Source organism: Patagioenas fasciata, chromosome 10 (genome assembly GCF_037038585.1).
Source record: "Patagioenas fasciata isolate bPatFas1 chromosome 10, bPatFas1.hap1, whole genome shotgun sequence".
Lineage (NCBI taxonomy): Eukaryota > Metazoa > Chordata > Aves > Columbiformes > Columbidae > Patagioenas > Patagioenas fasciata.
Genome location: NC_092529.1, coordinates 635,258 through 658,507, shown reverse-complemented (window position 1 = coordinate 658,507; position 23,250 = coordinate 635,258). Strand labels below are relative to the sequence as shown.

Here is a 23,250-nt window from a genome sequence, read left to right as displayed (position 1 = left end):
CAGCAGGTCCGGAGAACGCAGATCACACTTCCTCCTCTCATACAAAGGGCAATAATGGCTATAAAAGGAGATTTATGCCACCTTCTGATTCTTTGCTAAGCAAAGTAATAACACTTTAGCCCATGTAGCTATCCGGTTTCACACAGGATGCCTGCTCAGTTTAGCACACGACAGTACAGATGTCAATCTGGTTCACGGGAGGGTTAGAACAGGTTTAGCTTGGCTCCATCGAGCACCTGACGCCTCCAGGGACGGCGCAAACGCAGCGGTGGTGCCAGGGCTGCTCTCAGGAAGGGATTTCTGCTCAGCCGGGGGCTGGTGGGGGACACGGGGACCGGCGGGGGACACGGGGACCGGCGGGGGACACGGGGACCGGCGGGGGACACGGGGACCGGCGGGGGACACGGGGACCGGCGGGGGACACGGGGACCGGCGGGGGACACGGGGACCCTTCCACGGCGCGAGGAGCCGTCGGTCGCACGAGGGTGCTGAGCGACCGGCCTGCCCGAGCGCCAGGGGAGTAGCGACCGGTCAGCTCCTCCTCACAACACACAATTCAGTTTAAATACCGGGGAAAAAACCACGACAGAGCACCGGAAGGAGCGAGCAGCCTGAGCTGGATGCCGCGCCTCCCGCCAGCGCCGGTCTCCATCACAGATCAGACGAGCATCTCTCTAAGATGTTGGCGCTGCCAGGAAGATCTAAGGATACACAAGACAGTTTTTAAGGGAAATAACACAGGAGTTAATAAGTTAATGGATAAAACATCAGTTTGAAGAGGTGACGGTTGAAACACCTCTTTGGCTCCCCTTGCAAACACCCCAAAATAACTGTTATTAGTACAAAATGGATGCAGCTAATGACACTGAAGAGAGATAAAGGCGAATCTCCTCCCCGATCGGCCGGGCTGGTTGGGCTGAGCACAAAGCAGCAGGAGCTCTCCAGCCCTTCAGCGTTTTCATGGCCCTGGGCTCATTCCCTTCTTCGGAAAACCACACGTAATGGCCTCTGGGGAGCTAATTAAGGCAAAGGAGCCGGGGACAGACCCGCCGAGCAGCGCGGGCACGAAAACAGCTGAGACCCTCCCAAACAACCCTGGTTTGCTGACAGCACTGGTGATTTTAATATTGAAATTGAGATTTATACTTCTATGGAAATGTTTTAAAATGTAAGTTATTAATAAAAATACCACCACCTCAGTGAAAAGGTAGAAGGTTACATGTTAATACTTCCCTGAAATAGTGTCAGTCTATACGTTATGTGATCGTGTCTTGTTAGGGATTAATTCCACACTCAAATTCAGGAGCCTTTGACTCAAACCAACAGCGAAACTGAATAGAACAAGGCCGGGAAGTGGTCCGGTCCTGTTTTACTGCCCAAGCTACGCAATGTGCAAATACCGAAGCACATTTAGCCATAGATGTCATTAATACTTAGAAGCAAGTGAACTTATTTAAAATGCACGGTTTTCAATCCTAACAATTTTACCGTAAGCACCAAGGGAGCATTTCCCTGCCCCTCTCCCAGCAAAACACGTCACAAGATCCCTTTACACATAAATGATGTGCAGTACGTTGCCTCCAGCTAGGATATTCTATTAACTGCTGGGTAAGGAACAGCTGCATTACACGGAGCTGTAATTATGTTTTAAGGAAGAGACCATCACAATGGAAATAAGATTCTCTATTGGACAGAAAGCCAGGGAACAAAGCCAGTGACGCTGGTGCTGCAGCGCTGCCCGGTGCCACCTCCCGGGGCGCGTTCCCCGTGCCCGTGCAGCACACACACCCACATACACACACACACATATACACATACACATATATACACACACACATACACACGGGTCCGCAGGGACCTCTCTGCGCTCCCTCCTGTCACTGATATCACAAAGCACCGCACAACACACCCCTGCCCACAGACCGCCAGCAAATTGTCACCCAGAACCGTAAAACACCGCTATTTACATTCATCCTTCCGTCATTTGGCCCCATGGAGCATCGTATCTGCATTTTCCAGCAATAAACTACAGCCTGTTAAACAGGAGAAAGAAAAGGGAAGGGGGAGGAAATCAAAGGGCTGTTATTTGTCTCTAACGAATTCAACAAAATTTCTTATTAAAAAATGTGTCAGCAGCCCAGGCAGCGGCAGGAAACAGGAGAGCCCAGGTCGAACCCAAACACTGACATCGGCACCACAGCAGCCACTGACTTCAAAAAGCCCCACAGCAAAAGCTCCCGGTCACTAAAGCTCCGAGCTAAACCAGGGTTCAAACACCACCGCTGCTGCTGGCGCGGGAAACGCGGCGCCGGAGCGGGCACGGCAGCTTCCACCCGCTTGGGAAGGTCCGGCACCAACACTGCGCCCTGGAGCCAGGGAGCACCGCTGGCCAGGGCCACCACGCGGCCACCATGGGCCCGCCTGCCCGCGGCACCACGGCAGGGACGCTGCCCCAAACGCCCAACGGCCGGGGGCTCCGTCTCGCCCTGCGGAGCCGGGCGGCCGCCCCTGGGCCGGGATGGGGTTCAGCTCAGCGCCCACACACCCCCACAAGCTGGGCCCCGTCTCAGCCCCGGAGGTGAAACGCAGGCCCTGGTCACACCCACACCGCAGGACTAGTTCACCATTATAGAAAACGTTCGGTTACCATGGCGACGGGGAATATAAAAAGCTCCGATTCGTGTAAACACGGGTTTTCATATGCAGATTGCAGCATTCTGCACTTCCAGTTCACGCTGATTTATGAATTCCCAGTTATTCAGCAGCCACTGAAAACGAGTGATTATTTATAAATCTAGAAGTTCAAGTTCAACCCTAGATAGACCGCAAACAAAAACAGGTCTGAATTTATCCCACATATCATTCACAACGACTAATTCACTCACCTCCAGTTTTATGGCAAAACCCAGTCAGGCTGATTTCAATTATTTAATTTAGGGGGCAACTCTTCCCCGTTTCCCTCACAATCAATTTGTTTTCATACGTGCGTCTGTGTTCCGCCCTTTGTGGATAACACACATAGTAAACAAGGAACAGAAGCTTTCAGTTAACGCTCCTGAAATTCACTCTGCTCAGCTCTGAGCTGCTGGCCTGAGGGTGAGATCAGCGCCCATTCATAAGGGCTCGGATCTTGCTGAGCTGCAACTGAACATTCATAAGAAAAGCAAAAATACTCTGCAACGGTTCTGGGCACCGGCTGTGACGGTTTTGAAGTTCCAGTGCCCTGACGCCAGCCACCCGTTCTTCTCTTCTGAGCCCTTTCGGCACTGACTCCCAGGGAGGCGCACAGACGTGAGCGCGGCGCCGGCCGCCGCGCCGACCCCGTCCCGTCGCACGCCCAAACCTGCCGAGAGGCTCCACGGCACAGCACTCGTGTTGGATCTCCACTGGTTCTACAGGGGCTTTGTCACTTCACACGTGAATTCCCTCTGTCCGAGGAGGAACGTGCGCAGCAGGCCATCGATGTCAGCATGGGACCCTTCGCTAACTCCGCGGCAGCACTGAAGGCCTCGCGTTATCCTGGCAGCGATGTCAGGCAGTCCACAACCAGATGGATGTATTTGTAAATAAGGCAGATCAGTTTTGTCAGGTTGTAATTGGTTTTAGAACAAGCAATTCCCACGATGACAAACAACAATTAAAGAGCCCGGAGCTCCCACAACGTGCAACGCCAAACGGGTTTTGGGAGAGGGACGAAAGCGGAGGGGAGCGATGGCAGCGCTACCAACACCACAGCCCTGGTGCCACCCTGGGACGGGGCTGCGATGCACCCAGGAGCAGGGGACACCCGCAGCCCAGCCAGGGGGTGCCAGAGCACACCGAGCCCCCCGGCCAGGGGTGCCGGAGCACACCGAGCCCCCTGGCCAGGCTGGGACCTGCTCAAGCTGCAACCGCAGCCCCAGCAGACACCTTGGCAGTTCCGAACCTGCGAAGATCAGCTGCCCTTCCACCTGGGCCAGCGACCCGGGCGGCAACGCCAGGCTCACAGGGAGCACTGACCTACCGGGAAACGTCAGCGGCTTCGCACAAGGATGGCGCTGCGGACAAGGAGTTTCTTCCAGCAGGCTCTGGACACGTACGGTCTGGTAAAGACCCCTAAGAAAGCTAAGGAAGAGTCAGCAGAGATATCTTTCTTTCTTTCTTTCCAAGGCAAACTGCCACCAGGAATTTCTGCAGGTTAGTTTGGTGGCCATAGATGTCTTTTTCATTGTGCCTATGAGGTGTGCCATGGCCAAGGACACTGCAGCAAACTCTCCCCAGTGACAACGTGACCAGCCTGCGCATGAACTCCCAACACTGACGGGACGACAGGCACTGGAACCAAGGGGGTGGCCGGGGCCGACCCCTGGCTCTCAAGGAGAAGACCTGCGGCTGTTGCCACGGCCAAGCGCCGCTCTCTGCCGGAGCTCATCACCACGGTTCTGCTGCGAGCCACCTGCCAGAGCAGCTGCGTCAGCTCCAGAACGAGGGCACGCTGGAGCCCTGCTCCGCCGCGTTCACACCAGAGAACCCGGCCTGCTGTGCCCCTCGGCCCTAACACCACCTCAGACCCTCAGAACGCCGTCCCTGCTTGTGACATCGCTCGGGTGTCACCCGCTCCACGAGACACGACATCAGTACACCCGTTCCGATCAGTACACCCGTTCCGATCAGTACACCCGTTCCGCGGGCACCGCAGCCTCACGCCTCCAGCCACTGCTCCAGCCGGCACAGCAGCGCAGAGCTGGGTCCCCTCGTGTCCCCAGCATCGAGGGCGTTCCCCAGGCACGTCCGTACCTCCGGGCACCACGTGTCTGCAGGCAGCACCGTGCACAGCCAGCTGGAGACGTGACACTGGTCCAGAGCCTCGGTGTTACGTTTCTGAGGTGAGTGGGAGCACGTTTGGGTCTGGGAACAGAAAACGGGCAGTGAACGTTCCTGTCTGGCTCTGTGAAGCAGTTCCCAAGGAAAGTTCTTGAATCTCTTTTTTTTTAATCCCCAACGAAAGTTTGACTCTGAAGCAGTCACCCTCTGGTTCTGTGAGCTGACAAACCCTCTGGTTCTGTGAGCTGACAAACTCTCTGGTTCTGTGAGCTGACAAGCTCCTCCGGCCCGGCGCCTCGGAGGGGTTCACCATCTGCTCCATGCGCTGCTCCCGGCTGACACGGATCCCTGCTCGCCGCGTTCCAGAAGCGTCCGCGAAGCGCATCAGAGCGCAGCCCAGGAGACGCGGGAGAACAGGCCGTGTGGGCAGCAGGACAGGCAAACCACCACCACTTCTCTTCTGCTCTCCTTCCCACTCACCCTTAGTTTGGAGCCGACCTCCGAGATGAAACAGAGGATTGTTATTCCAACAGTGTCTCCAGCTGCCAGCCCACAAGGACAAGGACTACACGAGTACGCTTTGTTATGGTTTCACTTTCAGGAGTTTATAATATGACATTTTCACTTAGAGTGTGTTTGCCTATTGTCTCTTTAGGGATTCCAGCAAGAGTAGGTCAAGAGCACGGAAGCGCCGCGCAGGAAGAACCGCTTTTCAAAACATGAATCGCTCACAACCACCCAGCAAGGACGTTACAAAAACCACACACAACAAACACCAGAAAACGTCTTAAAGAACCCGCTGCTGAGAGTCGGCTTCCAATTCTCTTTATATACTCCAAGTTAAAACCGGTTCAATGCTGCTATCTATTTCTGTTCTGCTTTTGCCACACCTCCTCAGGTCTACCCAAACTAGCTGAAAAATGCAATTGGAGCGGAGATGCTGCAGCACGCCGGTGGAGACGAGGAAACAGGGAGCGGCAGCCGAGCCGAGCAGCAGGGACCCCGGCGTGATCACCACCCCAGATCAGACGGCTTCTCCACCTCACAACGCAACCAAGCCTCAAGCCTCAGGCTGCAGGAGAACCGCACGGCCCGACGCCGCCCGCCTGCCGCGGCGGCACAGGACACGCGTCCGCCCGAGCCCGAGCCCCGTTTCTGCCCTGGGGCGAGGCGCGGAGCTCGGGGACCCGGCTGCTGCTCCCGCCCGGTCTCTGTGCCTCTGCATCCCCCGCCCGCCAGGCACAGCTCCCCTGCCTCTCGGGAGCACCGCAAAGCACCATCATTAATGCTCTCAGACACTTTGAAAGTATTACATGGGTATTTACAGAGATGTCAGAGTTATTTAATCCAGTAGCCTCTCTCAGAGCGTTGCTCCGACGCTGCAGGGGAAACAATAATGCACCCAGCCAATTGGGTGATGCTCTACACGGGGAGAGACATTATTTTCTGATCTTCAGCAATCACATTCAACCCTGAAGCACGATATTTGATTGTGCTGACCTCAGCATGCTTAACTGTACATAATATTGACTGTAAGAGACTGTAAGAGTACCTCAGCCATCAGGCAACGCTGCAAAACAAACACACATGATGGTATTCCAGCCTGCACTTGGTAAAGCTTAACCCTATTGAGCAGCAGCGTACAAATAACTTCCCAGTGAGCAATTCCCACCCCGGTACACAACACAGTTCGACACCGCAGGGTCGTATTTTCAACCAAAACTAGCTTTTGGCCAGAGCAGGACGTTCCCACCCCTCCGTGGCCACTCAGGGCACACTGTCCCTGCGGAGGAGTCGGCACATCCTCCAAACAAGAGCGGCAAAACCAGCTGCCTACAGGAACGTTTTGTTTGGGAGCCCAGCACGTCCCCATCAACTACCAGCCCGTCTCCTCCCAGCAGAGCTCACTGCTGGTGCGTGGTCCCGAGCATCCTTCCAGAGCCACCGCACACACAGCTCCGCAGCCAGCGCGGGCCACAGGCCACGGACACAGCTCCGCGGCCAGCGCGGGCCACGGGCCACGGACACAGCTCCGCAGCCAGCGCGGGCCCCGGACACAGCTCCGCAGCCAGCGCGGGCCCCGGACACAGCTCCGCAGCCAGCGCGGGCCACGGGCCACGGACACAGCTCCGCGGCCAGCGCGGGCCACGGGCCACGGACACAGCTCCACAGCCAGCGCGGGCCACGCGCTGCCACACAGCGCAAACCTGGAGCGACTCCTCAGCTTTCAAGGGCACATGAGCCGAAAATGGGGAGTTCAGGGCAAAGCTAAAGATACCGTCTGCTCTTGGCAGGATGACCCTGCAGACAGCGTTTGTTCCTTCACCAACTGGCCAGTCAGACACGCTGTCTTTGCACGCTGTCGTGTGGCTCCAGCGTATTGCTCCCCATTAAGGACACAGAGCGGCTCGCAGAAGCTCAGCAGCACCGTGTCCCCAGCCCGTGTCCCGCTGCGCCCCAGGCTCAGGGCCATGTTCCCAAACCAGAGCTGTGGCTCGAGCACCCCTGGGACCATCGCTCCCCAGCAGCGCAGCCCCGGCCTCACCTGCTCCGCAGCCCCAATCCTGCTGCGCCGCCAGTGCCGTGAAATGACAGCTGCAATTGCTCCTCTCCAGATCAGATCAAACTGTGTCTTCAACATTTCAAACACTAACAAGCTATCTTGAATAAAACTTCATTTAGGTTCTTCCCAAATATTAATTAACCTTTTTTTCACATCGAGAAAATCCTGAATTCTCTCTAGAGCCTTTGGCAACACAAAAGCTTCAGACTGCCACACCAACAGTCTGATCTCTAGTTCTTACTCTCTTGAGTTCTTCTGTAGTCTCCATCACCAAATTATAGCATCGCAGTTAAATTTCCCTGAAGAAAATGAAGGGGGGGGGTGGCAGGTTCAAGCACAGACTTCTTCCCACTAAACACTTCATTTAAAGCCGTGAGGTCACCCGCGCTGGACCGCAGGTCACGCCTCCGGCAGCAGGACCGTGTCTGAGCCAGCAGCCCAGCACCAGCACCCGCACAGCGCACAGCACCCGCACAGCGCACAGCCCCCGCACAGCGCACAGCCCCCCGCACAGCCCCCCGCACAGCCCCCCGCACAGCCCCCCGCACAGCCCAGCCGGCCTGACACCGACACACACGCAACACCCACACACACACAGCCCTTCCGAAAAGCACTGGGTCCATCCGGGTACAGCGGCTCCCACCCCCTGCCAGGCGGAATTAACCACCTTGGCTGAGGAGGGAGCATTTTCGTTCCATAGAAGAGTTTTTATTCCCATGAAACAATTCCTGATTAGTCAGCGCATCTGGCAGAGAGAACGTTGCGCACACACAAGGCCAGCAACCTAAAATTATCTAACTGGTGATTTTGAGCTAATAAACCTGTTCTTCGAGCCACCTTCTCTACGTGAGCCACCCCGAGCAGCAGAACAACACCAGCTCAGGCTCCGACCACGCCACAGAACAGCCTCAGAACACAAATAACCCTGCAAACAAACGAAGCTCATCAGTGCTCCAACACCCCACAGAAAGCCAATCTCTGGGGCTCCTTGGTGGCAAAGGGGAAGGCCCTGCGGGCTGTGGCAGGGACCCGTGCTGTTGCCCTCCAACGCGCGACGCTGCTGCACAGCGCTGGGCCAACAGACAGAGGGGCAGCGGGAACCAGGGGTCCCTCCCCTCCCCATCTCTGGTCACTTACATGGGTTCATATCCTGCTTTCTTTCTAAATATTTACTCTTACAATACAAGCAAGATACTAAAACACCACCAAGCGTCACTGGAGCCCTCCAGTTAGCTCTGCTACCCAGATAAGAAGCAAAGCGAGAGCCAGGGGATGAAATCCCCTCCCGGGGAGGCGCAGCAGGACCAGAGCTGCCCTGCAGACAAGGACCAGAGGGACCAGCTGCAAACCAGGGCTCCCACCGCAGGAACAGCCTCCTCCGACACCGGCACGAAACTGCAATGACTGAAATCCACAGGCGCTCTAGCAGAAAATTACTGAGCTTCCTGCACACCTGCCATCGCTGCGAGATGGAGCAATATTTTACAGAGCTGTTTGGAAGAGCAAGACACACGAGAGTGACCGCAATCCCTTGCCACATACATGACTGCTCCTCCCAGAGGCCCAGAGTACCATTTCATTTTTCCCCCTCTTCAGAGCTATTCTTCAACTCCAAAGGAAAGAAGAGTGATGGACACTAATGCAAATTCTTTCCTGAAGGTGCTGGGCAGCGAGCGGCTGCGCCATGTTCCCCACGGCTCCATGTCCCAACGGCCAGCCTGCAGCACCCGCCGTCTGCATGGAGAACTCCCAACGGCTCCATCTCCCAACGGCTCCATCTCCCAACGGCTCCATCTCCCAACGGCTCCATCTCCCAACGGCCAGCCTGCAGCACCTGCCGTTTGCATGGAGAGCTCCCCGAGGCTCAGCTCGGCCCAGCTCCGTGGGCAGCAGCCCAGCCGCAGGAGCGGCTCTGCCATCCACACAGGAACACGGTTTTGAGGCAGCTCAACAGCAAAGGTGTGTAAGGAAGGGAATCCCGCTGCCATCGCTCCCTCCCGGTTTCCAGCTCCCCGGTCCCCCCAGTCCCTCCCGGACAGGGGTTCCCACACTGGGGAACTCGCAGCAGCGCAGACAGACAGACAGACACAGCCACGTCCAGACACACGAACCGCAGCGCAGAGGCACTGTGGGTGCCCCCTGACCAGCCTGCCCCCCCAAGCTACACCTGGGGAACCACCTTTAGCAGAGCTGAGGATGGAAGCACCGGCTTCCACAGGGAGTTCTAACGCCACGCCTTCTTACCCATCTTCCTGCTTCAAACAAAGGGGAAGATCTAGAATGAAGCCAACCATTTAACTCAAAGGGGACGATTTAAAGCCTCTCCCTCCCTGCCATGGACAGGATCCTTACAGCTGCCTCCTCACGGACAGGAACAACAACGCTGGGATGCAACCCGAGGCCGTGTGTCCCCAGCCGGGCACACGAGGGCCGCTGTGCCGGCGACAGTGCCGTTCCTCAGGTGAGCCCCGCACAAGGCCGCTGAGCGCCCACGGTCACCAAGGGACCCGCAGCGCCGTGCAGGGAGAGCAGCGGCTCCGGCGCAGGGCTGGGGCAGCACAGGACCCGCGGCGGTGTCACTTCACACGCCTCCGCACCCCTCCCAGCGCCGCTGTGGCAATGGCCGTGCACCGCTGTGGCAATGGCCGTGCACCGCTGCCTCCCGCACCGCCGGCCGCCAGCCCCGACAGCAGCGACTCCAAAATAACTCAGCTCGGGCCAGCTTTTCCAGGCTGAAGCGCCCAGCAAAGGCAGGGACACGGCAGGAGTGGCGGGTGGGGACGGGAAGCCCCAAGGAGGTCACCAGTGACAGGTACAAACCATTATTACCACTGTCACCGCATGCGTTCACCCTGGTTCCTCCTTCCCGTGTCCTCCCTTGCTGCTGTGATACACACCAATAAAACACACAGAGGTGGGGCGCACACAACACAATCGTTGTTAGCATGAAATACGCATCTTTTTGAAAGAGGAAGGGCTGCTGGCAGCTCAGCAGACGGATCAGATCAGCGCTCAGGATTAAACAGCCACCCAGGCTGTAAGAAAGGGGAGACGAGTTCACGCCAGTTCTGCTGGAGAGCGGCACGAGGGACGCGGCTGCACGCGCTGTGCCCGGTGACAGGCGCCACCACCGCTGCGCGGGGTACGATGCCGCCGAACGCACCTCGGAGGTGACGGCTGTTGCTGCTGCGGGTGACAAATGGCTACTGAAACACAGCCAGACTCGGGCAAGAGAAAACCGAAGAGCTCGCTCCCCACCTTCACCAGGCCAGCGAAGGGGAGAGTAAATCCTGCTCCTGACGGGTGCTGGAACCGTGCACACAGAGCTGGAAATATCACCCCTTGCAGAGGCTTATAAATATCTGCTAAGCACCTGAAGCACATTTGGTGCTGCGCTCTTATGGCCCTTAGAACCCCTCACCTGGAACCAGGACCAGCTACAGGCCAGGAATAAGCGCTGTAAGAGGTTTTCACTGCTATCAGGAAGAAGGGCAGACTGATAAATAACGCCTGCTGCACCCAGGTACCCGCCAACTGTCAGAAACCAGCCCGGCTGACAAGGATCAAACCCCCGTCTTTCCACGCACGCGGCCGTTGGCTCTCAGCGGCCTCAGCCAGGCTGGATCCCAATTGTTTTAATGCATTCAAAGAAAGCCGCTTTAATGACAAATCTGAGCGCAGCTCTGAGGGCCGGCACGGCTCCCCACGGGCAGGGCAGGGCAGGGCAGGCTGTGTCCCGGGAACAGCCCTTGCCTTCCATCTCGCACAGATGCTCCCACATGAACCCGAGGGTTTAAGCAGCACGGCTGTTAAACGCGACTTCTGCCCCGTCCTGGGGGTCAGGCCGCGCTAATGAGCTTTAACCCAGAGCTTCGGCTTTGTGTGCCTCGGCACACGCAGGACAGCCTCACCCCGCACCCCAGCACCACCCGGGGCCGAGAGGCGCCCAGCCCCGCAGCAGCGACCCTGCCAACCTCCCGGCTTGTCCCTCGGCCGCTCGCTCTGCCGCCTGCTCCATCTCCAGAAGCAAAGCAACGCTCTCCTCTCATCCTGCCAGGGGCACCGCCACTCTGCTGAGTTCACCCAAACAGCTTCAGCTGGGGCCAAAGAGCTGCACCTTGTGAGGAAAACACACCTTGGCGATGCCACCCGCCTCCTCTAAGCGCCACCCCACGTTCTGTGAGGAAGGCCGGCGCACACAGCGCCAGCCCAGCCAGCTCCCGCCCAGACAGGGCCAGGCACCCGCAGAGCCGCGGGCTGTGGAGACGTCTTGGCAGGGAACAGCAGCCACGGGGCCTCGGCACGCTCCGCTTCCACCGCCTGCGAGGTGGCACTGGCGCCGAACCCACAGCACCCGCCAGCGCCGAACCCGGTGCCGTACCCACAGCACCCGCCAGCGCCGAACCCGGTGCCGAACCCACAGCACCCGCCAGCGCCGAACCCGGTGCCGAACCCACAGCACCCGCCAGCGCCGAACCCGGTGCCGAACCCACAGCACCCGCCAGCGCCGAACCCGGTGCCGAACCCACAGCACCCGCCAGCGCCGAACCCGGTGCCGAACCCACAGCACCCGCCAGCGCCGAACCCGGTGCCGAACCCACAGCACCCGCCAGCGCCGAACCCGGTGCCGTAGCCACACCAACCACTCAGTGCCAAACCCAGCACTGTACCCACAGTGACTGCCGGTGCCGAACCCAGTGCCATACCCACAGCGACTGCCCAGTGCCGTACCCACACCAACCAGCCGGTGCCGAACCACTGGAGCCAATGGTGGTTGGGCGGGTGCAGGAACCTGCTGACTCAGCTGAACTATCCCAGCACTCCGGACTATGGCTTTGCAGGAAACATCTCCGATAGATTCAATTTGTTTCCATTAGAGACTGCCAGTTAATCTCTATTACGAATCACGTCTACTCTTCTCCTCAACCTCCTGCGCGTGGCCCACACAGAGGCCTGCAGGACCTGCAGGACCACGCTCAGACCCACTGAGCACACACAGAGGATAAACGGAACAACAAATAAATCTGTGTGTGCACCAACCAAACGAGGAGCGATGCTGAGCGGTTACTCTGAAGTACCAGACCCATCAGGATCCGCTGTCTGTGGTGGCCGACTCCACCAAAGCCGATGGAGCGAGGCCAGCCGTGCCAGCTGGCCAGCTCACGCTTCCCCACGGCTTGTTAAGCAAGACAATTAAGCCCATGGACATTTTATATGTTTCTGCGATGAATATTTAGCAGTTTCCTACCAGCCCACCCAAAGGGACGGCACTCTCTTCCCCTTCGCACAGAGCCACTTCATTACGTGGGCTGCCGAGTCTCAAGCCGCGCTGCCTCCTCTGGTTGGAGCCAAACTTCCCCCTCCGCAAGCCGGGAACCCAGGAAATCACCCAAGGTTTTCCGAACAAAGTGGAAAGAGAGCAATGGGTAGGAAGTGAGAATATACATAAAAGAAGGGATGCATCTCCCACAAGAGAAACAGCAAAATGAAGCTAACAAGCAATGATGAATTAACCTAAGCTGCAGCTCTCCTATGAAAATGGGAAGGCACACATCGGTTTTCTCCGGCCCCAGGTTTGCAAGCCTTTTGACTGTTTCTATATGCTACATCCATCAAAACTCCAGCTCTATCATCAATCTGCACAGCAACTAGGAGGCCCAGCAGCACAAGAAACGATCCCCTTCCCGCTCCGCAGCCCCTCGGCCGCTGTCCCCTGCCGCGGCACGGGAAGGGGCCGTTGGCTCACAGCCGCCCCCCTGCCAACAGCCGCCAAACACACCGCAGCGACCCGGATCCTGCCGCGGCCAGAGAACGGCTTCAGGAAGCGACGCCACATCCAGCCGCCAACCACCACCATGCTCCGTCTTCTGCAAGGTTTGCAACGCTGGGCCACGGACAGTTGCATCCACCTAATTAAAACCGGTTAGTTCTGCTGCATTAAAGCAACAAATCATGCATTTGACAGCGATGAGGAAAAGACATTTATTTATTTTCCTGGCTAGATAGACCAATTAAAACTGTACGTCTGAAAACACCCACTTTAAATTGTGCATCCAAGGCTCTACTGTGTTCTGCAAGCAGCTTTAATGTGGCAGTTGTGAATCTGCAGCCACATCTTTATTGGCATTCACTTTTAAAGCCGCCGTTCCCGTCTGAAAATCTAAGACAGACAAATAGGAAAACCAGCCTCCAAAAATATCCTTCGGTTTTCCTTCTGGCACCGCCAGGCAGCCGCAGCACAGGGAAAGGACAGACCCACGGCAACCAACAGACGGACAACGGCACGGCAACACGGCCCGCGGCGGAGAGGGGACACAGAGAGGGCCCCGCGCTGCAGGGACAGAGGGGACACAGAGAGGGCCCCGCGCTGCAGGGACAGAGGGGACACAGAGAGGTTCCCCGCGCTGCAGGGACAGAGGGGACACAGAGAGGTTCCCCGCGCTGCAGGGACAGAGGGGACACAGAGAGGTTCCCCGCGCTGCAGGGACAGAGGGGACACAGAGAGGTTCCCCGCGCTGCAGGGACAGAGGGGACACAGAGAGGTTCCCCGCGCTGCAGGGACAGAGGGGACACAGAGAGGGCCCCGCGCTGCAGGGACAGAGGGGACACAGAGAGGTTCCCCGCGCTGCAGGGACAGAGGGGACACAGAGAGGGCCCCGCGCTGCAGGGACAGAGGGGACACAGAGAGGTTCCCCGCGCTGCAGGGACAGAGGGGACACAGAGAGGTTCCCCGCGCTGCAGGGACAGAGGGGACACAGAGAGGTTCCCCGCGCTGCAGGGACAGAGGGGACACAGAGAGGTTCCCCGCGCTGCAGGGACAGCCAGCCCGCAGCAGCCACAACGCAGCCACTCCTGGAAACAGCGCGGCCCCCGCCCAAAGCCTGGGCACCCCCATCGCTGCCAGCTGCCCCACCGTGCCCTGGCTATCAGCCCCGGGCTCTGCAACACCCGGCCAGGGCACAAGATCAGCCCCACAGCATCTTCGGGGCCACTCCTCCCCAGCCCCAGACAGGCAGACACACGATTCTCCCGGGAGGGAAAGCAGATACAGAGTCATTACGGCTGATAAATCACCCCTGCGCACAGAGATTATTCCCCAGTTAAACTCCACTTAGGCCAATCACGCTCCCCACACACCGCGGGCCCATCGATCCCCCCATCGATCCCCCGCCGGGCGGGCCGTGCAGGGCTCTGCTCCCGCGCCGCTGCCACCCACGGCCGCCCCAACCCGCCCGGGGCCCCCGCGCCGCTCCCAGCAGCCTCAGCAAAAGGCCTCTCAGCACATTTCCTAAAAATCAGTCAAAGCAATATCTCTTTTTCCCCTTCACCCCGTTATTTATCGCCAGTTGCCTGTCAGGCTCCATGAGTAACACTTGGGCACCTGAGGGTTTTCATGCGGTCGGGCACTGCTGGCTGGTCGTGGCTTGCAGGAGCCCAGGCGCTGACCCCTCCAGCAGCCCGGGGTCCTGGTCCTGCTGCCCCGCGGCTCCCGGCGCTCTCCCGCGTCCACCCGCCGAACGCGTTCAAACGCACCCCTGCCCCCCTCCAAATGCACCTCTGCCCCCTCCAAACGCACCCCTGTCCACCCCCCCAAACGCACCGGGCGCTCCTGGAGCGCAGTGCGGGGTCTCCTGCCTCTCTCCCCACTGTTTTCTTGACCACGCCACAGGGACCACCACTGTGCTCAGATTTCAGCCCCATCCTCCATAACAAGAGATCATTTCTTCAAGTCTTCATCTTTTATCATCTTCATATGTCAGCTCTTCCCCGCCAACATTTTGTTTCAATCAGTCTCCCTCGCTATTTCTTCTCCATTTCAGTTTTTCTCTGGAGATGCAGGTACCCTTCTCCATCAGGGTAGCAGGGTTTAGATACGAATGAAACAGCGACTCAGTCCCTGAAGGAAACGAGCAGAGCACTGGGACAGGAGGAGGCCACACGGACCCCCCCAGCGGGGCCACGCAGAGCGCGGGTGGGCGTTTGTGGTCACTGCCACAGCCGCAGAGGAACGTCTGGACGGGGACAAACCCTCCCCACGCCGGGCTTTGCTGGCAGACACGGATCTGTGACGCTTGCACACACGGCACACGACTGCTCAAAGAAGCCCCATCCCTGCGCAGTGTCCTCCTGGGGTCCCGCTGAGTGCCCACCCTGTGACGCTCACCAGACCCTCCTGCCCGCTGCAGTTTCTTGCACTGTCCCCACCTAACGAGGACACACGGGCAGGGACAGCCCTCTGCAGCAGTTCCTCTGGGGCTGGGGGTTCAGCCTCCTCCAATGCTGCAGCAACACGGGGAGGTCAGAGCCGCCCCGTCCCCGCAGGCAGGTGACAGCGAGGATGGCGCTGTCAGGATGGAGCCACGAGCATCAGAGCCCTTCACCTCACCGAGGTCACCCCAAAAGCACCTGGGGCCTGTGACAGACCTGCCGTGTCCCGGGGCTGGAGCTGCCACCACCTCGACGGCAGCAGCAGGTCGCACACGCAGGCGCTGGCTCCGACTCGGCCCCAGCCCAGCTTCGGGCGTAGCTAAACCCCCGCCACGTCCAAATTCACCTTTGTTCAGATGAGAACACAGGCCGAGTACCCTCAACCAGTCAACGGCCATTTCTGGAGGTATAATTAGGCACAGAATAGTATCAAGGAAATCATTACCAGCCCATCAAACTCTGTGTTGCAGCTGCCCCGAAAAGCGGCTCAAAGCGTGACCGCTGCGGTGCAATAAAACAGCCTCACACAGAACCCAGCACTAACGGCCTAACATATGGAAACCATGAGGCTACAGAAGTCAGGCCAAGAACGATCACAGCAAACGAGCATTCCAGTTACGAATGACAACAAGAACAAACAACGCAGGAGATGTCTGCAGCGAAGCTTTTGGAACAGAGCAGAGCCAGTCCCGCTCCAGCCCTGCAGCCTCCAGCGCCTGAGGCTGGAGCCACCGGGCCCAGCACACCTCGGAGAACATGGACACACGCGGCAGCCCCCGTGGATAAATGCAAATGCCCTCCCGTGAAACACAACAATACCACGGCCTAAAAGAATATTTCATCTGCTTAACTGCAGGGTGCAGTAACATCAATTTGCCCAAATTACACCCGAGCACAAAGGTAATTGGCACCGAGCAGAGCGTGTTGTGACTGTTACATCACTCTTCAAAGCCAACTACAAAAGACTGAAATGCAGGAAAATAAACAGTGTCACCAAATCAACAGCCAGCCCCTTCCCAAGCCCCTTCCCAAGCCCCTTCCCTGCAGCAGCCCCGCAGCCACTCTCCAACGCTCCGCATGGGACACGGCACCGCTCACCGAGACAACACCCAGCGACCTCCGGAGGAACCGGAGAGCTGCTCAGTTCACACCTTCATGGGTTAATTTCCAGAAAAGCTGTTTTGTGGTTTTCATTAACTCTGTCTTAACCAGAGACTTAAACAGAACAAAACGGTGAATGGATACTTAGAGAAAACGAACCAGCAAAGGCAGACTGGAGCCAGGTTTATCTAATGGCAGAAGAGAGTTTAAGGGGGCAGGTTAATGAGAAGGAATTAGGCAGTTAAGTACCCTCCACCTGAAAGGGGGAACAGGAATCACCATCAACTAACAGAATTAGGAAGTGTTACAATAACGAATTGAATTACAAACTGAAGTTACCCAAAAGTGTTAGTTAATACAGTTTGCTACCAATATTAAAAATCCTATTTTTCTAGTACAGATGAGGCTACCCAGACATTTCTTTGTCTGACCTCGCACACTAACACGCTCAGCCTTTCACTGGGCTGCAGCATTTGTGATGTTCCAGAGGGTACCAACTTTTCCCTAAGTCCAACTGTAATAAAAATTAATCTGGAGCCTGAAACTTGATGCTTAGAGGTTTCAACAGACATGGCCTTTAATTATATTCTTCTTCAATATTTAGAAATGAAGCAGCCTGCTCCAAAGCTCTTTCCCCTGCAACACCGGGACTTGCATAATAATGATTCTGTCCCTTGAAATCGCCGGGCCCGATGCGCGGCGAAGTTCCTTACATAAGACCTGCAAGATCAATGTTCTTCCTCCCTGGGGAGGTCTCCAGCGGAGCCCTCACAAACACACCGAATAGAGCAGGTTTTCCCTCCAGCCGCGCTCCTGCCCGCCGGGGCCCCGGCAGCTCCGGGGCCGCCGCAGCGCAGGGCGATGCCGCGGGGGTGCGGGAGCGGAGCGGGCACGGCCCCGCAGCCCCGCGCCCACACGGCTCTCGCCGGCCCGGTTTGGGTTCAATAACCGCCAATTACGGCCAGTCCGCACAAGTTTCCCCTCAGCACCGGCGCCGCACGGCGACGGCACCCGCGCCCGCCCCGGGACCAGCCGCGGCCGGGCAGGGACGGCCGAGGCCCCCGCGGCCGGTACCTCCTGCCGCCGGCCCCGCGACCGGACCCCCGGAGCCGCCGCACCGGGGCGGGAGGTGCCCGCGCCCGGCGGTGCCGCAGCGCCCGCGGGGAGGCGCGGGGAGGGGACGCGCCGGAGCCGCTGCCCGGGAGCGCAGCCCCCGCCGGCCCGGCCCCCGCCCGCCGCACACAAAGGCGGCCCCGCGGCCGAGCCCCCCGCCCGCCCGCGCCGCCCCGCTCGCACCTTTAACCTGCGCCTCGTAGTCGGCGATGATCTCTTTGTCCTTCTTGAACTTGCCCTGCGATGACATGGTGCGGGAGGGCGCGGGCTCCGCCGGGACACCCGCCGCTCCGCGCTCCGCACCGCCGGCCCCGCCGCCGCCTCACCCGGCCGCGGCCCCGCCGCCCGCGGCTGCCGTCATTGGCGGCACCGGGGACACCGCGCAGCGCCCGCAGCGCGCCCGCCTCAGCAGCCCAGCCGAGCCGAGCCGAGCCGAGCCCAGCCCAGCCCAGCCCAGCCTAACCGAGCGGAGCCGAGCGCAGCCGAGCCCAGCAGCGCCGCCAGCCGAGGCGGGGCCGTGCCGCTGCTCCTGCGCTCAGGTTGCGCGCGAGGCGGGGCGGGGCCGCCGTGAGGGGCGGGCGGGCGTGCTCGCGCCCCGGCTCCGCCCCCTTCCCGCCCCTCTGCCCCCCGGCGGGGCCGGGCCCGGGGCGGCGGGGGCGTGGAGCGGGCGGCGCGGCCCCTCCGGCCCTGCTGAGCCCCCGCTGCCGGTTCCGCGGAGCTCGGCCCGCCGGTAACGGGCGGGCAGCGCCGCTCCCGGCCGCCGGAACCACCCCCCGCGGCGCCTGAGCCCCGGCAGCCGGTGGTGCCGTTGTCACATCCCGCGTTCCCCAGACACCGCGCTGGGGTCCCCGCACCACCCCAGGACCCCACTCTCGCCACGGGGCTGAGCACCCGGCCCGGCCTAGCCCGGCGCTGCGCATGGAAGCCCAGGAGAGCAGGGGCTGTTCTGCGGTGCGGGTGGCAGATGGCACAGGTTTAACAGTGACACGGAGCTGGCGGTGGTACCCGCGGTGGTACCCGCGGTGGTACCCGCGGTGGTACCCGCAGTGTGCTCCGCTGCCGCCCCACGCTGCTCCCCGCACGGCTGACCCCCACAGCAAAAATGCGGCTGCAACGGATTGACCGACAGAAAAGCAATAATAGACACGAACACGGTGACATGGGGGGGCTGTGGCGCGTGTTTAACCCCAAGGCTGTTCAGCTCGCACAGGAGCGTCTTCTGGCCCACACCGTCTCTTGGAGCCGCATGGGGAGAGCTCCGGGTCTCAGAACACACCAAACCCCAGCTGTTCGGACAGGCACAGTTTGCTTGTGCTCTCCCAGCCCAGGAGCGGGCCCAGCACACACGGAAGAGCCACTTTGGGGAGGGATGCTCCTGCTCGGGTCACCCTCCCAGAGCGGCACCCGGCACCGCGTCTGCAGGCTGGCGTGGGCAGGCAGCCGCTCCTTCTCCCTCTGTTCAGCCATCAGTACATTGACTTGGTCGGTCACTGAAATACCTGTGTTGTAGGAACATCATGTCTGGAAAAGGTATGGTGCGCTGTAAATGCCCCTCTGTTTGGGCCAGGTCCCCAAGCACCACAAGAGAAGCTTCTGCTCCTCTTAAACCCTGCCCTGGAAACCTGGTTTTCCAGCGCTGCATTTTCCCTCTGAGGTTTGGATGTGTAGGGGCCCCGGGGGCAAAACCAACTGCAACCCAAAGTGGGATCCAGCCCAGCTGCTGCCAAAGGGACAGATTTCCACATGGAGATGCAATGCAGTCGGGGGGGCGGCAGCCCCGGCCCTGCTGCCCTTGGCCGGGGGAGCAGCGGCAGCGCCCGGCACCCCGGGAGCAGCCTCCCCGCGGCTGGGGGCGACAGCTCGCGGCCAGGACGGCTGGATTAGGGGAGCAGGAGGTGGAAAATCCTCTCTTGTGCATGGGCACCATTTCTGCAGAAACAGCCTTGCACGTGACTGCAATACAAAGGTTCACGGACATATGGGGAGATGGGAGAGAAAACCCCTTTGCAAAGCCAGGCGCTGATCCTAATGAGTTCTCCAGTTTCATCCAGAAGCTGTTTGAGAGAGGGGCTGCGCTTGAACAGATTCGTCACCTTTTGTTAACAATCAGGAAAAAGCGAAACAAACGTTTAACAGAAGCAGCAATACTATTTAAGGCTCTTCACCAGGGGTTTTCGGGTTGAGTAAGAAAGAGTAGCTGGAACCCAGTGCCATGACAAAACGCGCACGCTTGGGCCAGCGATGAGTTTTGGGAGCGGCGCGTCTGAGTCGGGGCGCTGGCCGTGCCCCGCGTGCCGGCGCTGGGAAGGCAGAGCCGCCGGGGAAGGCAGAGCCGCCGGGGAAGGCAGAGCCACCGAGGGCTCCTCGGCCAGCCCGGCCGCGCTGCCGCCGCCGCGCTGCACAATGGAGCCTTTGTCGGTGTCTTGTGTGAGTGAATTCAGGGAGATTTGATGATTCACAGCTATTCTGCCAGCTTACAAAAAATAAACTAAGCCTATTAAACAAATAATTTACCTAGCCCTAGCAGGCAACACAGAAGGGCATTCTGCATTTCCAGCAGCCATAAAGCACCCAGGGAGGAGGAGACAAAGCAAGCGCTGCTGGGGACGCGGCGGGGCTGAGCGCATCGGTGTGCGGGGGCTCGGACCCCCCGGGACAGCAAACCACCCGGGCACCCCTGGGCACGGCATGGGAGGGGGCACCGGGGCGATGCCACCAGCGTGGGGCAGCGTGGGGCAGCGTGGGGCAGGAGCACCTGGCGAGGGTCAGCAGGACGAGCTGTGCTGAATGAGTCAAAACGCTGCGCGCAAGGAGGTGGCGGCAAATAAACTCACCTCCGAAATTCTGCTGAGGTCGGGTGAGGAATTTTTGGTGGTGGGGAATATAAGAGCTAACAAGGGGAAATGAAGAGAGATCAGAGATCTGTTGAGCTCCTAGTGGCTGTAATAAAGGAAAACAAAAATAACACAAATTTGTACAGAATGGGAAGATTTTTCGCGGAGAGGGATTCTGTTCAGAATCCCAGACGTGCAACAGACCTGGAGAGAGGAGCGGGTTGAGCGGGGCCAGGAGCTGATTCTGGGGCGTTCAAGTCGAAAACAAGAAAATAGTTGGACACTGTAACTGAAGAAAGGAGAAAATGGGAGTGTCTTGGGCATTTTACCGGCCGTAATAAATCACCATCAAACAAAAGATTCGGGAGACAAACCTCAGTCTGCCGCGGAGAATCCACACAACCTTCTCCATGAATGTGCTGCTCCTCTGCTGATTCACACACAGTGTGCATCTCTGCTCCAAAAGCAGGAGTTTGTAGTAAACCCTGCTCCACATAAACACCGAGTGTTTGGCAGCACGGCTCCGGTGGGAAGCAGCAGCAGCAGCAGCAGCCGTGTTGCGCCAGCGAGTGCCAGTGAGTGCCAGTGAGTGCCATCCCAGTGCCAGCCCTGTGACAGCCCTGTGCCATCTCAGTGCCATCCCAGTGCCAGCCCTGTGCCAGCCCTGTGCCAGTGAGTGCCAGCCCTGTGCCATCTCAGTGCCATCCCTGTGCCAGCCCTGTGCCAGCAAGTGCCAGCCCTGTGCCAGCCCTGTGCCAGCAAGTGCCAGCCCTGTGCCAGCCCTGTGCCAGCCCCGCGGGGCTGGGGCTGTGACAGCCACGCTGGGAGCCTTGGCCAGGCCGGGTCTCCTGGGAAAGCAGCGCCCGGGGCGCAGGGAGGGGACGCCAGGGAGGGGACGCCAGGGAAGCCGAGAGGTGTCCGAGGGTGACCCCCCAGGAATATCGGCTCTGAAGGGGCGGCTGTCGGGACGCAACAAGATCTGCTGTGTGCAGCTACGGACACCATGTCCCAAAGCAGGGAAAGCGAACACACAACAGTTACCTGCGCGTGGAGCGCGGGGGGAACCACGTTGTGTCCCTTTGCAGCCTGGCTGGGACCCTTTAGCGTGGAGCTCCCCCTCTGAAAGAAACAAACAAACCACAACAAAGCCACAAACACACCAAACGAACAATCAAACACAGACAGAAAAAGAGAAGCACAGGCCACTTTATCACAGGTGAATCCCAGCAGCAGTTACTCCTCTTAACGTTCACAGGTATCGAGAGAGCAAGCACTACAATTCTCTGCTACCAAGCTGTGTCACAGGACAGGGTTTGGTTTCTGCCCAGATCGGTTCGAACGCGTGCGGCCGCCTCCGCGGTCGGAGTTCGGCACCGGAGGATGGTAAAGAGCTTTCATCGGTCCACAATTCAGTGCTGAGAGAACAAAACCCAGACGATCACGAAATGGGGTATTAGCGTCAGGATTTGGGGCTATTCAGAGATCACTAAGAATAAAGCGGCAGTGGCGTCTGAAGAAAAATAATCCAATCATGAATTAATGGTCTTTAATAAATATCAACGTCTAAGATCTTTTATGGAATTTCTACTTAAAACAGCTTTTTAAGAAGAAGGATTACATTATAATTCACTTTGTGACACTTTCAACACAGAATTTTTAAATGAAGAATGGGATGGGATGGGATTTAATCACAATAAATACTTCAGGCTTGAGGTATAGGGAACCCAACAGTAACTATGGCAACGCGGTCACTCCAGTAAGGCTGATGCAGATTATTTCCAGGGCAGTAGCCTTGTGTGTGCTCAAGAAGCAGAGGTAATGCTCGCCTAGAGCAGCGCCCCGTTGAAGGGAAATGCTTTAGGCAGAGCTGTCTTGCACTCTTTGTTTCCAGCCTCGGACTGTAAGTGTTTCCTGATACGTGGAACGTCCCCGGGGCAGCCGTGGGGCGCAGATCAGATCCGTGGGGCGCAGATCAGATCCGTGGGGTGCAGATCAGATCCGTGGGGCGCAGATCCATGGGGCGCAGATCCGATCCATGGGGCACAGATCCGATCCGTGGGGCACAGATCAGATCCGTGGGGTGCAGATCCGTGGGGTGCAGATCCGATCCATGGGGCACAGATCCGATCCATGGGACGCAGATCAGATCCGTGGGGCGCAGATCTGATCCATGGGGCACAGATCAGATCCGTGGGGCACAGATCAGATCCATGGAGCACAGATCAGATCCATGGGCCGCAGATCCGATCCATGGGGCACAGATCAGATCCATGGGGCGCAGATCAGATCCGCGGGGTGCAGATCCGTGGGGCGCAGATCCGCCGGCGTTGCCGCGGTGGGGCAGAGCCACTGCCACAGCAGCTCCGCTGCCTGAGGCTCCCGGGGCGCTGGGGCTGCGCGGGCTCCCCGAGCCCGGCCGGCCGGGGGTGCCGAGCAGTTTGTTAAAGCCCTGCATGACTTCAGACAAGGACTAACAGCCCCAGGTACCCATCCCCAGTGAGGCGGCTCATGCGACGTGACCCCAAATCTCCCTCTGCCCCGTACCGCGGTTGATGGAGGGACGGGGGATGGCCTTTGCCTCTGGGAGGTTGCCGGACTCTCTGCAGCCCGTCTGGGAAGTTGCTGTGG

General features: G+C 58.8%; 1 protein-coding gene and 1 long non-coding RNA gene across 8 annotated transcripts in view; both read right to left on the bottom strand.

Moving 5' to 3' along the window:
* SRGAP3 (SLIT-ROBO Rho GTPase activating protein 3) overlaps positions 1 to 18,248 on the bottom strand; it is a 77,512-nt gene extending 59,264 nt beyond the window's left edge. For 2 of the 7 annotated variants that reach the window (XM_065845185.2, XM_065845186.2), the window contains exon 1: positions 17,972 to 18,240. In XM_065845185.2, coding sequence (XP_065701257.1) covers positions 17,972 to 18,038 — 67 coding nt within the window. In that variant the 5' untranslated portion in view covers positions 18,039 to 18,240. Of the gene's footprint in view, positions 1 to 17,971 lie in introns of all 7 variants that reach the window. The other 5 variants (XR_011740639.1, XR_011740640.1, XM_065845187.2 and 2 more) reach the window with 5 other exon arrangements.
* Positions 18,249 to 20,525: 2,277 nt separating this feature from the next.
* Positions 20,526 to 21,246, bottom strand: LOC139828682 (uncharacterized). Its single transcript, XR_011740590.1, has 3 exons — positions 20,997 to 21,246; positions 20,827 to 20,911; positions 20,526 to 20,728 (listed from the first exon to the last, which is right to left on the bottom strand). It is a non-coding gene; the product is annotated as an uncharacterized lncRNA (long non-coding RNA).
* Between the last annotated feature and the right edge of the window lie 2,004 nt (positions 21,247 to 23,250).